Source organism: Belonocnema kinseyi, chromosome 6 (genome assembly GCF_010883055.1).
Source record: "Belonocnema kinseyi isolate 2016_QV_RU_SX_M_011 chromosome 6, B_treatae_v1, whole genome shotgun sequence".
NCBI lineage: Eukaryota > Metazoa > Arthropoda > Insecta > Hymenoptera > Cynipidae > Belonocnema > Belonocnema kinseyi.
This window is the reverse complement of record NC_046662.1, coordinates 90,332,835-90,348,376: the sequence shown is the minus strand read 5'-3', so window position 1 is coordinate 90,348,376 and position 15,542 is coordinate 90,332,835. Positions and strand designations below refer to the sequence as shown.

At 34.0% G+C, this 15,542-nt stretch overlaps 1 protein-coding gene across 1 annotated transcript in view; it reads left to right on the top strand.

Moving 5' to 3' along the window:
- LOC117175706 (obg-like ATPase 1) overlaps window positions 1–15,542 on the top strand; it is a 48,848-nt gene that overhangs the window by 1,917 nt on the left and 31,389 nt on the right. Inside the window, exons 2-3 of the mRNA XM_033365468.1 lie at window positions 7,490–7,671; window positions 13,569–13,629. Of these exons, the coding sequence (XP_033221359.1) occupies window positions 7,491–7,671; window positions 13,569–13,629 (242 nt within the window). The 5' untranslated portion in view covers window position 7,490. The remainder of the gene's footprint in view (window positions 1–7,489; window positions 7,672–13,568; window positions 13,630–15,542) is intronic.

Below are 15,542 nucleotides of genomic sequence, written 5' to 3'. Positions count from 1 at the left end.
CCCCCCCCCCCCCCCCAATTTTTGTCAAATGTTCACGTTTTGAGACCTTCTGAATCAGAAAAACAGCATATTCTGAATATTTTCGAGACTACTTTTGTTCAAATTTTAAAAACTCTGTGCCAAATAACGCTCGATATGAAAAAAGTCAAAACAAGAAGAATGTTGCTTTTTAAATGCCTTACAAGATTGTGATAACAACGTTTTGAATTTTCTTGAAAAATAAAAAATTCTAATTTTAACAGCATACAAAATAATCACTTTTTGATAGGATGCTTAATTTTGGCTTTATCATGAAAAATAACAGTAAAAAAAATCTGACCGCTGCGTGGGAAAATTCTCATCACAACTTTTGTCTTTTAATTTCATGACCAAAAAATCATTTTTACATTCTAATCAGAGAAGGTATTAGATTTGTATAAAATGTTACCTGCCCCCCCTCCTTTTTTTGTCAAAGGGTGCTAAGCTAAGTACGAACTTCGTTTGTCAGCCATTTTGGGTTAAAATTCTAAAAGTGAGCCCATTTTTAACATTTTTGGGACCACATTTTTTCATAATTCGTAAATTCTCTGGACACTCGTTCATAGTACTTGAAAAGAAAAATTTAATTTACGATACCCCTACAAGATTATCATAACAACTTTTTGAATTTGTTTGTCAAATGTTGTTGTCAAATGTCCACGTTTTGAGACCCCTGGATCCGAAATAGAGGTTGTTACGAATGTGTCTGCCTGTATGCCTGCCTGTATGAATGTTTCCACAATAACTATCGAAAAAATTAAGCTATTATATTGGTCTTTGGTACACTCTTTTAGTGTCCTAAACTAAGTTCCAATTTCGTTCGTCCGCCATTTTGAGTAAAAAGTCCAAAAGTGAGCGCATTTTGAATATTTTTGAAACCACTGTTTTCAAAATTAAAAAATTTTCTGTACGGGTGTTTATAGTATTCAAAAAGTGAAATAATTTATCCTCAGGACTTTTTTCATAAAAACAAAAATTACCAGAGTTATAGCTTTTATAAAATTAAAAAAAAACATACGAACATGAACCTTTTAAGCCAAGTAACGCACGATATGAAAAAAGTCAAAACAAGAAGAAGTTTAATTTTTTAATGCCCTACAAGATTATCATAACAACGTTTTTAATTTTCTTGAGAAATTAAAAATTCAAATTTTAACAGCATACAAAATGATGGAAAATCCAAAAATTACATTTTCTCGTTCAACAATTTCACAGTATTTCAAAGATTCTCTAAAAAATAGCTGGTGCTAATCTGAAAAATTGCACCCGCTTCCAGCGAAATCGCGGTAAAATTTCAGCCACAACCACGTCTCACAACCGTGAGATAGTTGGTTACATATGGTTACATAGGTGGTAAACTCTCGCTTTGAGTCAAGTTTCGGGGGTCGCCTTCAAATTGCCTTGGACTGATTTTGGAGGGACAGAAACGTAAGCAGTAAGAACCGCCTGACTTGTTTCCAATTGGAATATATATCTATATATATATAATGTCGCAACCGCTCTCGCCCTACTCCCCTGAAAAACTGCGTGAGCCAGCAGTTGCAGGAAGGCTGAGAACGGATTGACTGAAAGCGAGAGTTTGGTGTGTGTGTGTGTGTGTATGCTTAGTAGAGCGTATGAGTAAAGTTTAAATCATAAAAATAACATTGTAAATGAGCAAATTCAGTTTATGAAAAAGCGACAAAAGTTGCAATAAAATGTTAAATAACAATTTTATTTAAGAATGAGCATTTTTTTTACTGGGACAATGAAACCACGTCTGTTTTAATTCCGATGCAAGTTATCAATTATAATATGGATTTATGGGAATGCTATAAAATTTCAGGGATAAACTCGAGGGCGAAGCACGATATACTTGATGAGAATGTGTTCGTTAAAGCCGAAGGAGTATTAACAAAAGAGAATTGTGCTCGCCAAGCGGGCAGATTTTTTTAAGGCAAATTCAACTGTTTTTTATCTTAAATTAAAATCTTTTGGAATTGAAATATCATCTATAACTTATTTACATTCTCAATCATAAGAGTGTAATTTAATCCTCCGAATTTTCGATCTCTGCTTTTTTACGGTTCTTCACGTAAATCATAAAATTTTGTCGGTGTCGGTCTATCTGCCTGTATCTCTGCATATGTACGGTTACCTGAATGAATTGTCCAATCAAGTTCGTACTTCCAACCAAAGTTAAAAAATTTAGAAATTTTTTTTATTTGATTTTTTTCTTAATTTGAAAGATATTTGTTAATGTTTATTATAGATGGGTAGAACGCTTGCATAAATCCAAATAAAATTTTTTATTTCGATGAAAATTAGAAGTTATATACTTTTGAAAGTTTTGAAAATGTGCAGAAAAAATAGAAGAAAAAATATGTTTCTGATAAGATTATGAAATTTCATTCAAATTCTTCACTAGATACCAAGTATATTCAAAAAATATCTCAGTTAAATTTTTCGATTAGAAAAAAATTCAAAAAGTTTGAGCTTTTTCAAAATAAATAAATTTATGAGTTTTAGACATTCTTGTCAAATTTTAGGTCCGAGGCAAAAATAATTGCAAATTGTCCTAATGAAATTTTGAAATTCGATAAAAATTGAAAAACTTATATGCTTATCAACATTTTGAAAATTGTCAACAAAAAGGAAATAAGATTTTTTAATCGGTTCAGACATATAACTTCATATTTCTACTATACATAAAATATATGTATTTCGAATCTATTCCCATCAAATGTGGTAATTAGACAAAAATTCAAAAAGTTGGATCAGTTTAAGGAAATTATGCCATTTTTGTCTTTAAGAGATCCTTAAGTTTAAAGGGTTATTTTAGTAGATTTGAAGAAGTTTCACAAATTATCTTGACGAAGTTTTCCATTTGGAAATAAATTATCGAGTGCGAAACGCGAGTGTCGTAATGAGAATGTAATCTTATGAGACGTAGGTGCTTTGAGAACCTTTTTTAAAAACAAATGAAAAAAAATCAGTTCCAATTTATGGCTGTAATTCCTCAGAAGTTTAAATCACAGTTTTCGATTTAAATGATAATATTTATTAGATTTGAAAACATGTAGTTAAAGTTGACACATTAAACGTACAAAAACGAGCGCGAATAAGAGAGCATGCCCGCGTGCCCTAATCGTGTTCAAACTATTGCGTAAAGCGCGCAATAAGAATGTGCCCGCACAGCGAGCATGCTTTTTTTATAAAATTCCTCGGAGATATTGACAAATTTCTTATAAAATATTTTTTTATACAAATCGTAGTTTTTGGTTTAATCTTGATAAATGACATAATTTTTTTTTTATAAAAACGACATAACATGCAGTAAAGTTTTAATTAACATACATTTTCGCCTAAATTATATTTACAAATTTTCTTTGAACCATTTTTTGATAGGACGCGTAGTTCTTATTTTATTCGTGGAAAATAACATTAAAAATAAACAAATTAAATTTTGGATAAAAACGACACAAGATACAATAAATTTTTTAATAACAAAATTATTCCCCTAAATTTGATGCCAAAATGATGTTTAAGAAGTTGCATTCCTCCACTTCATTTGGAAGAGCCAATTTGCCCACTTATATTTTAAAAAATTCAGTAAAAACACACTTAAATATTTAAAAACTCAAAATTATATTGCGATAATGGGGAAATTTGATGCGAGAAGATTCCAAAAAGTGTTTTATCCTTCCAACGTATATAAAATTCACTCCACTTCAAACCCTAACATTATAAAAATTCAGTAAAAATACGTTAATTTTGATTCCATAAGAGTACCAAAAATGTTTCAGGTCTCCTACTCATATGGAGCACACATATTTCAAGCCCTAATAATTGGGATAGGCTCCACATTACCTAGAGGGAAGATACTTTTGTTCTTGCTCTTTTGTCATGAAATGTCGTTACCATTATCAGTAATATTTCGAGTTCTTAAGTTAGTTTATTTTTCAAATTTGTGTCAAATATTAGGGGTTGAATTGTCATGCCGGATTTTCGGTGGATTCCACACATGCTCGAGGGATGTAATTTTGTTAGTCAGTTTTTAGGGTCGTATGTAATAAATCTTTGCCATAAAATTGTAGGGCTCGTGCGTTAAAAAAATTAATTATTTTCTACTTGCCTTTTTTGTAAATATTGCAAACTTTAGACGCATACATTAAAATATCACTTTGTCATAAAATGAAAGAAAAAGAGAGGTTGGAGTTTTCTTTGAGTCTTCAATTTCAAAAACTTGAAACCAAATTTTCACCTTACATCATCCATCATAATTCCCCTCACTATCGTTCGCCACATTGCTCCACACCCCAACAGCTGGAATAACCTACAACCATAACCTAACAAGAAAATTTCCAAGAAAGCCCTCATAATGAGAAGCCTCGAAAATAGTTTTCAATTCCCGCCGAATTTACATATTCGATACACTCATTTTTACGCATTATCTTCTCCCTCGCTGGCCTCAATGGCGCCATGGCGCATCAGACATTGTATTTCGAATCCGGCTACACATTCACGAGTAGTTCCTCGCAGACGTTGATGATGCATCCTTCATCACAGTAATTTGCAAATTTTCTCTGGATCACGGAAAAACGAAGAGCTCCTCTGATTCACTGCGAATCGTTTAAGGGTCGAGAAGTCGGCGAGAAATAACTGGGGCTAAAGCAGGCAAACGCGACAGGTTTCTCTCTCGAAGAGGAGGTGGAATGAATGAAAAAGAGAAGAACCAGAAGAAAGCTGAACCGGTGGCGGATTGGCGGCCTCAGGCTTGGTTGCGGATTCTCGGCGTGATGCCGGTGATTCGCGGTCGTAGTGCCCAGTAATCGGGTCCTAAACCGCCATATTCTGCCTTCTGCTGTCCTTAGCCTCCTCCACCAGATATTGTCCTTCTCTCCTTTGAAGCCGGACCCATCGTCGCCGCCGCCGCACGGTTTCATCGTTTGATACAAGCGGCGGCTCCAGCCGTGCACGGTTGGTACCACTACTCGGCAATCTCGTGGTAAACACAGCAATTGCTTGATGCGGTTCGCATTAATATAATTAGTCACCGCGAGCACTCGAGCGAACGAGTGGTCATCGTCGAGGACCGAGACGATGAGGACGCAGCCGGAGGCACTTTACCTATATGGTGAACATGGTGAACACGACTTAAGCATTATGGGTAGGAGGGATGAGGGCGTGGCGACGAACGGGGATCATTTTCATTTCCATCCATACAAACCACCCCGACTTGAGGTTGAGTCTGTATGTAAATGTTCGTGAAAACAAGTACACTCAGCCGCCACTGTCTATGTCTGTCTTTGCGCCCTCGAGCGATGAAGCCTTAAACGCGACGGGCCGCGGAAACGATTCCGTCAATTGGCTGTAATGATAAAGGAACACGACTTATTCTTCCCTTCTGCCACGGTTAAAAAGTAGCAACCGGGGGACGAAAGCCAGCCGAAATACCATCTGCAATTAGCTAACCATCAATTCACGGCCTTTATTCAGAAGAGCAGACTCTGATAATAATGATTCAAGACTGCAGATTCTGATTCAGGTCTGTGATGTAAAGATACCTTAAATTCGATACACAAACCATCAAGTTATACCATTATTATTGCTCGCCCTCTTAAGACCTCATCTTACAACTGAGTATGCGTTTCTCATGTTTTGTGACAATTAGAATGATGAAGATTTTATGATGATCTGATTATAAAACTGATGATTAGTTTGAATTTAGAAGTAGTGGTGACTCAATATGTCATACATTTGTTCACAAGTTGCAAGGTGTTTACGAACCAGTAAATGACCGGGAACTAAAATTAAACCGAGAATACAAATTCGAATCGCGAATCGCAATTTAATTTGTTCGAAAATGTGATATTTTACTGTTTAAAATTGTAATAAATATGATAAAGAGACAGTATTCAGAAATTATAACATTTCCAAACTTTTATAACAATTAAGAGCAATGTTTAAGCCATTGGCCTTGTCCTCAATCTTGCCCCTTATTCCCCTGCGTTTCTCCTTTTTTCGAATTCCTATTGTTCTCGTTTTCTCGAAAAACTTTCCCGCTTTTTTTCAATATACGACATGTTTAAAAATAATATATAAATTGCGCGGGTAATTCCCCGAAGTTACTAAATGTATATAAGAAATATGTTGGGTTTACATCTACAAAATTATTGTATGAAAAAGCTATAGTATGCATAAACATTCTTGAAAAAAGAGCTTGAAACTGATACAATTAAAAAAAAAATGTGAACATCGGAGAACGATATTCAATATCAAGTTGGAATATCTAAAAAATATATGTAGTAATTTGTAAAAGAAGTATTTGAAGGTGAAAACTTTTTCATTGAAATGTACGACGTTAAATAATTAAAAACGGGAATATTCCAATTTGATCAACAGTGAAGTAAATGTTCTAGCTTCAATAATTTAAAGTCAAATAATTGAAATTAAGCCACTTGAATTTTATGTTTTCGTTTTATTTGCCAACGACCGAAGTACCTGTATATCCAACTTTTAAAAATCAATTCTTTAATAACAGAAATCATGAAATATGTATTTAATATTATTTTTAAATATAGAATTTCTTAATAAAAGATTTTTTCTTCTTTTCTGCATATAAACGCTAAGTCTTTCTCCCTTTAGTTTAGACATGTGGAGAATGTAATACAATTTGTGTGTCTTAATTATCTGCGTCGATGTAGTTCACGTCATAGTTGCTATTTTTTGGAAACATGTTATTGGCTAATTATATTTGATATTTCAATTGGTAAATAATTTCTAGATATAATTTTGTCATTCTTTGGCATTAGATATCAAATTTTAATTATGACGATTATAAAAGTAATGTACTTTAATACTCATTGAATTTTACATTAACTATGTTATAAGCACATGTATTATGATTAAACTCTCATAATAAAAGATTCGAAATAGTTTTTTGTCAACACTCTTTAAAAAAATTTATAATTAATCGTTGATACTAAAGTAATTAAAAATGATATGTAAGAATTTGCACCATTTAAAATACCATAAATAAGTAACCATAGATATGTTTATCAAAAATAATAACAAATTTCATGTTAATCAAATCTGCGCACATATTTAACAAATGGAAATTACATTACATTTACAATATGTGTAGACATTTTTCAGAATAAATAACTGATGACGCTCACCATCGTGTGCCGAAACTTTTGAAGTAATTTTTAATAAAATTTTGATTATTTTGACTAAACGCCATAAATTTCAAAAATATTATTCTGCTTGAATATAATAATATATTGCAATTAATCAAATTTGCACATAAGAAAACCTTATTTTAGATGCGTTTTATTCGAACTTTTCGTAAAAGAAGATATTGTTTGAGAAAATTAATAGATACCTTGTCAATGATGATGGGTCCTTGGTCAGTGAAAAGCAAATTAAAAGAAGAATTGTTTCCATTTCGTTGCCACTAAATTAAATACTTTTTTTAATATGGTTCCAGAATGCCACCTAAGAAGGTAGAAGAACCGGAACGGAAGCCGCTAATTGGTCGAGTAGGAACCAACCTTAAAGTTGGAATTGTTGGTATTCCAAATGTCGGAAAGTCAACTTTCTTCAACGTTCTTACGAAGAGTCAAGCTGCTGCAGAGAACTTCCCTTTTTGCACCATCGATCCTAATGAAAATAAGTATTTAAATAATTACTTTTGATTTTTTTTGCATTTGAAGCTAAATTCTCCGATTCTGGAGATAAGAGGTAACATCAAGGATTTGCTCAATTTTAATTTCTAATAATAATTTCTATACAAGTATTTTAGAAAGATAGAATTTAAATTTAGACCTAAAACATGTCTTGGAAACTTTTTAAATATTCTTCTGATCGAAGTGAACTAAACTACCGTTTCATTGATTTCAAACTAGGTTACTATTTGTTATCATTTCTACCAATCGTAAGAATTCTCAGGTTATGATTATTTCCAATCAATATTTATATTCGCGAAACGGAGTTTTCTGTCCTCTATTGAAGGTTATTCTGAAAAAGTTGCACAATCCTGGCCTCTTCTTCATTCCAAATGTAATCCAAGGGCAAATATTTATTACCCCTTTATAGAAGATACGAATCCTATCACTAAGCTTAAAGAATTAGAAAAACCTAATATCTAATTCTTTCGAGAATGATGATTGGCACCCTCACTTCTCACCACCAAAAGATCCATTTACAACTCGTGATCCTTACTTTGAAAATGAACCAAAGAATAAATATTTACAAACGCAGCGGGTATGTTTTGCAGTTTTCGGAAAACCGGGATTAAATACTAATAATTTAGCAAAAATGATAGTGACCTCCTGGAACTGTGTTTTGATATCTCCAGAAACTCAAATTAGGAAAGAAATTGATGAAAACTGTATTGCGGAAATTTTAAAATCCGTTGAACGCATTTGATTGAAAGTTATACTAAATTTGCTAGAGGAAAGAATAAATCAGCATGATGTGATGAGTGGTGGTTATGTTATCGAAGGTTTGACATCGATTCCAAATAATCCCATTTTAGATTATTTTTCTTATCCTAAGCAATCTGATATTAGATTTTATTGAAGGTAAAGAAGAAAAAAGTTCTAAGGTTTCCCAGGATTCTTTGAATGATTTAGTTAATCCACATAAAAAATTCCTGAATATTACGAGTGTGATATTCCGAAAGAAATGGAAGATGTGTTTAGTATCTGGCCTCTTAAACCACAAATTATTTTATACGCAGTATGTCCTGATCTTAATCTTCAAAAAAGAAATCAATGTTTTTGGGGCCCTCATAGTGGAAATTCTGTTGGTAAAATTCATGAAACTATCAGTGTTAATGAATATACCGATTTTGATATAATAGAAGCTTACAAGCAGATTTTAGAAGAAGAATCAATGAAGGAAAGTTCTCAAAAACATTTGGTCAAACGCATTGTTGATATGAATCCCAATATTATTTTTCATTCTGAAATTTATCAACGTTATGCCTTTCCTGATATTGATAAAATCATTCTTAAACATAATCCTCAGAATGTAATACGAGTCGATGGAAGAGCGTCACCAGAGATGATGTTTCGGATAATTAGTTTAAAATTAAGAATTTTACCGCTACCGAGGGCTATAATTCCAAAGAAATTATCAGAATCGGCGAGTTTCGAAAGCAACGAAGAAGACATGTATGGAGAAGAATTAACGGTAGATCCTAATCAAAATTTCGAAGGAAAACAAAGGAAGACATTTTTAATGAATTATCTAGGAGAGGTACAGTCTGTCCCAGATTTCGATCGAGATTATCGAATTGGAAGTTCTACTGTCCAGTTGAACTCGCCAAAGGTCGAAAAGTCGTAGGAGATTTAAAACATGTGATTCGTTTTATGATTTGTCTTTATTTCTTAACAATTCAAGAAGCAGAAGATTTTTTTAATCAAAAATCTAAGAACATATCTTCTACCTCCAAACCCTAGAGCAAGTTGCAAAATCGCAGTAATTGGTCCTCGATTCTCTGGCAAAACTGACTTGAGTAACAAATTAGGGATATGTTTAGAAGGGAGAGTAATTTATATTTAAAGGCTCGAGGATGAATTGACCGAGGAACAAATTCAGGAGAGAACTGCAACTGCAATGCGTCAAAATCTTGATAGCGTGTTCAAGGATGCAACTGAGATTCTTGAAAAAGAACGAGAGCTAAGGGAGAAAAAAATACTTGATTAATTAAAAACATGGAGTTTGAATTTAAAAGAGATCTTAAATCTTCTGAAAATTTTGAAGAATTTTCGAAGTAACTCTGAGGAACTTGAAAACATACTCGAAATATCTGGATATTTTTAGCGAAGACGAATCTGTGATTGAAACTTACGCTCCAAATTATCTAAGAATTGAGGAGCAACCTGTTCCAGAACTAACTGAGCATGATCCAGAAGATATAATAATGTTAGAAGATAGGCTAAAATTCTTGAGAAGTGAACCAATCAATGTTTCTCCTGAAGAAAAAGTGAAAATGATCATCCACAATATTGATATCGTAACGGATGGTGGTTGGATTTTTGATAACATGTGCTTGGATCCGATAATTTGGTTAGGAGTTATTGAATCTGGTATAGAAATCAATGATGTGGTAATTTTATTTGAAGAGGGACCAGACGGTAATTTCATTAAAAACTTTTGACGGATAAATGACTATGAAGAAGATTATGAAGAATATGATACTGCAGATGTTGGTGAACATAGAATAGCAAATATAGAACCTGGGTTAAACTATTCTAATAAAGGAAAAGAAGAGAATACAGATAATCATACTAAAACTTCTAAATTAATGACTTTATCCGAATATATCAATTCTATTACAAGATTTGAAAAGAATTTGCAAATTTTTCAAAACAGGTTGAGTAAATTGGGAAGAGAAGCTTTATAAGTAGTTCCAGTTGGTTGCTAGTAAAATAAGTGAAGAAGAACTTTGGGATCTTGGAGATTCTACGTTAAAGGAACCTGATAATTTAGACGAGAAAGAACAGGAACAAGATTATGAGATGAAAGAAAAGGATAAAGAATCTGTAAAATTTTAGAAGGTCCAACAGACAATCGTCGATTAGGCGACCCTAGCATCTACTGTCCTGTAACTTTAATACGTCATGGAGTTTTGTGGAAAGGGCAAGCTAAAGAATGTGGTTTGGCACATATGATGATTATATGATAGAGGTAGGCATTGAAGTGGTGGGTTGAAAACATGAAGATTCGTTTAATATGAAAAATACGAAGATTCCTGAAGATTATCTAAATGGTTTAGATGATTTAGTGTCAGCTGATGAGAAAAAAACTGATGATCCAAAGCTTGATAATCTAAAATCTGATCAACAGAGATTTGTGATTGATAAAGGTTTCACACAATCCGTTGTTAGAAATTACATGAAAAATGATGGAAACCTGCCTAAATTAAATTCTGAAGGAAACCTTATTTAAGTACTTCAAACCCCCTTTTGAAAAACATGGTATCATCTTTGATTCTTTTCCAAATTGCACTGAAGATGTAGATACAATGTTGACAAAGTATGCAGTTCCAGAAATTATAATAAATCCCTGGTGCAGTTTAGAGTTAGCTGAGAAGAGACTACTTCTATCTCTACTAGATTCCTGGAAAGCTAAGGAAGGTCAAAGTAAACTAAAAGAACAAATTAGATTTGAAAATGAAACTTAAGAATTCGACCGTATACAAGAAATTTGGATAAGAAAGAGATTAAGGGAAAGAAAAAGACACAAAGCTTCCTTCGAAGAAGACTTCTGAATCTGATAACGTTGCTCTTCATAATCCTCCTCCTTCTCTGGTTTACCAAAATGAATCAGAAATTGGAGTATCTGAGAAAGATGCAGAATCACAGAAATTTTCTTCTGAAGAGCAGGTTTATGTTCCACAAGAATCAGTAGAGCGAATAGAATTAGAAGAACTATGTCTTTAAATAAATTCAGAACCAAAGCCTTTTTCTGATTGGGAAGATGAAGATGTAGCTAGGGAACGAATATCCAGAAGAATAAAAGAAGCCTGCGAAAGTAGCAGTCAGCATTTACAAAAAGTTCGAGATCGACTGAAAAAGGAAAAAACCTTGGGTTGAAATTAATTCTGAGAAAGACGCAGTGCATCTTTTTTGTCATATTTTAACAATTCTTGATTCGTTCCTTTGGTCAAAACTGTCCAGTACAAATGTATGAAAGAAAAGTACCCTTTCGCATGTTCTTAACAATGGAAGCTCAGGGTCAGATTTTCCCTACACTGCACCATCAATATGTTTACTTCCTCTCTGGAAAAGAACCTATTGATTCTTTCAAAAAAGACTCGTTGAAGTATTTGAATCACGATTCCCGCTCACCTTTAATACCAATGCAAATATCAATTATATGTCCTCCAAAATGTGGAAAAACGACTTTAGCCCAAAGATTTGCAAAAACTTATGGTTGAAAAATTATAACTCGGGGGGAATCGCTAAGACACACTTTGGAGAAATTTGGTTGGACTGATTTATCACTTTCGATAAAAAGAAACCTCCAGGAAGGAAATGTGGTCACTGATGAGTAAATGTCTCGAGCGATTGATCTCTATTCATTTGATCCACGCACAGAATCTTTGGGTTATATTCTTGATGGATTTCCAGTTAGCCAATCAGAAGCAGAAGAATTGACTCTTTTAGGAATCAAACGCATGACCGTCATTGATTTAGCAGCATATATATATAATTCTCTCTAGAATGTCTAAAATGTGATACACAGGAAATAAAAAACCTTCCATTATTTCTCCGCAGTTTATAATACATCAATTTCAAATCTAGAAACTTGGTGAAAAATAATTCCGCGATTGGCTCTCTGGATTTGCGGCAAATATTAGGAAGATAGATGCAACCAGAAGCAAATTGGACGTTTAGACTCGCGCAGATAAAGCAGTACGTGCCCGATTTTCAAATAATAGAAAATATTTTCGTGAAGCTCATTACGATAAGGTTCATCACCTTGAAGATTTGTGTGTGTCTCCTTACGAATTTAGAAAACGAGAAAGTATCTACCAAACCTTCTGTTCAGTCTGTATTAATATGGATGATGTTTTGAAATCAGCTTCTATTCCTTTGGATCGCAAATGTGTTTTAAAGTTTGGAAATAACTTTTACTGGGTTAGTTTAAAACATTTTGATATTTTCGTTAATAATCCACTTGCAAATCTGAAAAAAGAAATGCCAAGATGTCGCCCACAAATTTTTAAAGAGACAGTCGATGTTGAACACTGTTGGGCAAGGAGATTAAAATTCGCTAGATATTGTCTCGTCACTTACGTCGAAAGTCTTCCTTATCGAAAAATGGTAGCGGGAAAACCGGACATAGCTCTTCTATTTAAAGATCGTTTATACATTTTCTGCACAATGGAATGTCGTGATAAATACATGGCACGAAGTTCAGATTACTCCGCAGTTTAAATTCATTTTCATAAGACCTTTCCACCAGTGCAAGTGAAAAATCTGCCGTATTTAGATTTCATGGTACAAACTGTAGCATCTTTGATTATCAAAGTAGTGAACTATATTGGAATTTTGAGGCCTAAGTTAATAGGTCCTTCAGCGTCTACGACAGCAGCAATATATTTAGGACCCTATTTGAAAACTCATAATTCAACATGCAATTTGAAGGAAGTTGCTGTTTACGAAGGTGTCATTAAACGCTTGGAAGGACGTTCCAAAAATGTTCGAATTGTTATTCAGAATATGAAAAATAAAGTGAATCCTTTCGTGACTCTTATCAAGGAAAATAGGGCCAAGAAGAAAAAAATTACTAAAAGAGAAAGCATGAAAGATGACACTTTTGAGTCGATTGATTCAAGTAGGACATCCCACATTTCAAAGCACAACAGTAATGTTAAATTTAAAAGAACTTCGCCCAGCCAGATGTTAACGGATGCAGGAAGCTTCATTAGTTCTATCAGTTCAACATGAATTTTGTACATTTAAAAGACAAATTTTGATTAAAAGGGATAAATTTGACCTTGTTTTTGATCAATTGCTCTAACCAAATAATTTACTTTTTTGTTGAAGCACGTCGAGTACCAGTACCGGACCCGAGGTATGACTACCTGTGTGAGTACTTCAAGCCTGCCAGGTAAGCATTTGTCCAAATTTCAAATACTGGCGAATAGTGAAATGCGAATGCTTTGAGAATACGTTATGGCCACCGCGATAAACCCTAACGAGGGAAACGATTCGGAATAACTGGCGACATTTCCATACGTCTTCTCCTTTATTCCTGCCAGCGCCGGAGTGAGGCACGTAGCCCAGCACGTGATCTGCAATGCAAATCAGTTTTGCACTAACCTCTGAAATATACTGACACACCAAACACTGACTGGCTCCGTAAATTCTGCTTTACGGTACCCAGTACCTACCTTCGACCCCGTATAAACTTTTCTCGGTGCTCTCAAGAAGCTCGTGAAAATTTCGCTTTGCTCGAAAGATCTTCCTACTTGCATTTGGCCCAAAATGTTTCCCGAAACAACCTCAAGCCATCTCAAACTCGATGGCTTCTATTTTATTCTAAAAATATGTCAAAATTACGCTAAACCGGGGTAATGCTGCAGCATTACCTCGCTTTAGCGTATACTTTGTAAATCTAGAAAATCACCTTGCAAAATTTCTAATAGCAAAAACTGGTTAGTTCTTGATGAGCTGAATATGGTGCTAATTTTTTTGTTTAATCGATTAATATCTGCTACCTCCTCAAGTGCGTTGAAAATGGAAAAAATTGAATTTGGGCATCAATAATGTGAAAAAATTAATTCTTAGAGTCGACAATTTTTGTATATATCTAGAACTATTGGGAATGATTCAACTGCGATACGCCACCCGGTGAAAAAAATGCGAACTAGAAAGAATAGTTACGATTTTAAAGATGCATTTTAATTTGTGCATAGTGTCTTAACGATTTTTTTGTGGAGTTTAAAGTATTTATTGGATACTAAATTATTATTTATTAGATATATATTAAAAAAAAACATCTTTGGGCAAAAATATTTTTCTAACAAAAAAATCCAATTATTTTACTATTTATTTTGATTTTCAACAAATTATAAACTTAACTGAGCTTATTTTGAAGCAAAAAGGAACCTAAAGTAAATTTTTATTAATGTATACATGAAATATTTACTGTTTAAAAATCTGATCTAACCCTAATAGCACGGGACGTTCCGGGAACGTGCCTGGAACGTTCCGCAGGAATCTTCGGAACGTTCCAGTGGAACTTTCCCTGAGCATGTAAAATGTCCGCCGCTTGGTAACGTTCCAGTGCAACGTTCCACTGGGACCTGTGGCGAACCTTCCATTATTGTTATTTTTAATAACAATTGTCTTGTTACCCGTAAGAGACAGGTAAAAATAGATGTCATTTTTGAGTTTTGAGTGCCGTATATACTGCATTGTAATATGGTGTCTATATCAGAAACTGACATTAATTTTGACCTATCACTTACGGTTTATCGGATATTATCATTATTATTATTACACCATTAAGCCATTTCCCTTTCGGGGTAGGCGTAACTCACTCGGTAGGGGAAAGGAGTAGTGTGTGGAAGGGATAGAGATTTTTCAGATTGATCCAGAATTCTCGTGCTATTTAAGTAAATAACACGTTCGTTCCGCAACACTGCTTCGACCCAGGTTGCTGATCAATCTCTCTAGCAATCACCCCAAGCGAAGAACCTCACGAAGTCGTTATGTGAAGTTCCCCACTTGGGTCCATTAGTAGCCACGGTCTTTGTTTCAGGCGTCATTCACTCTGCTGACACTCTTTTTATTAACTATTTGCCGCCATACTTTCCTGTCCTGGCATACTTCTCTAGCTTCTTTTATGTCTATGCATTTTTTTATGTAGGCTCTCGTGTTTCTGTGACTTCTTATGTCTCTTCTAACTAGGGTCTTATTCACACATTCTAACCATTCTTTCCGCGATCTACCTCTGGGCACGCTGCCATTTACTTTACCTTGATACACTTGTTTCGTTAGTCGTTCATTTGGCATTCT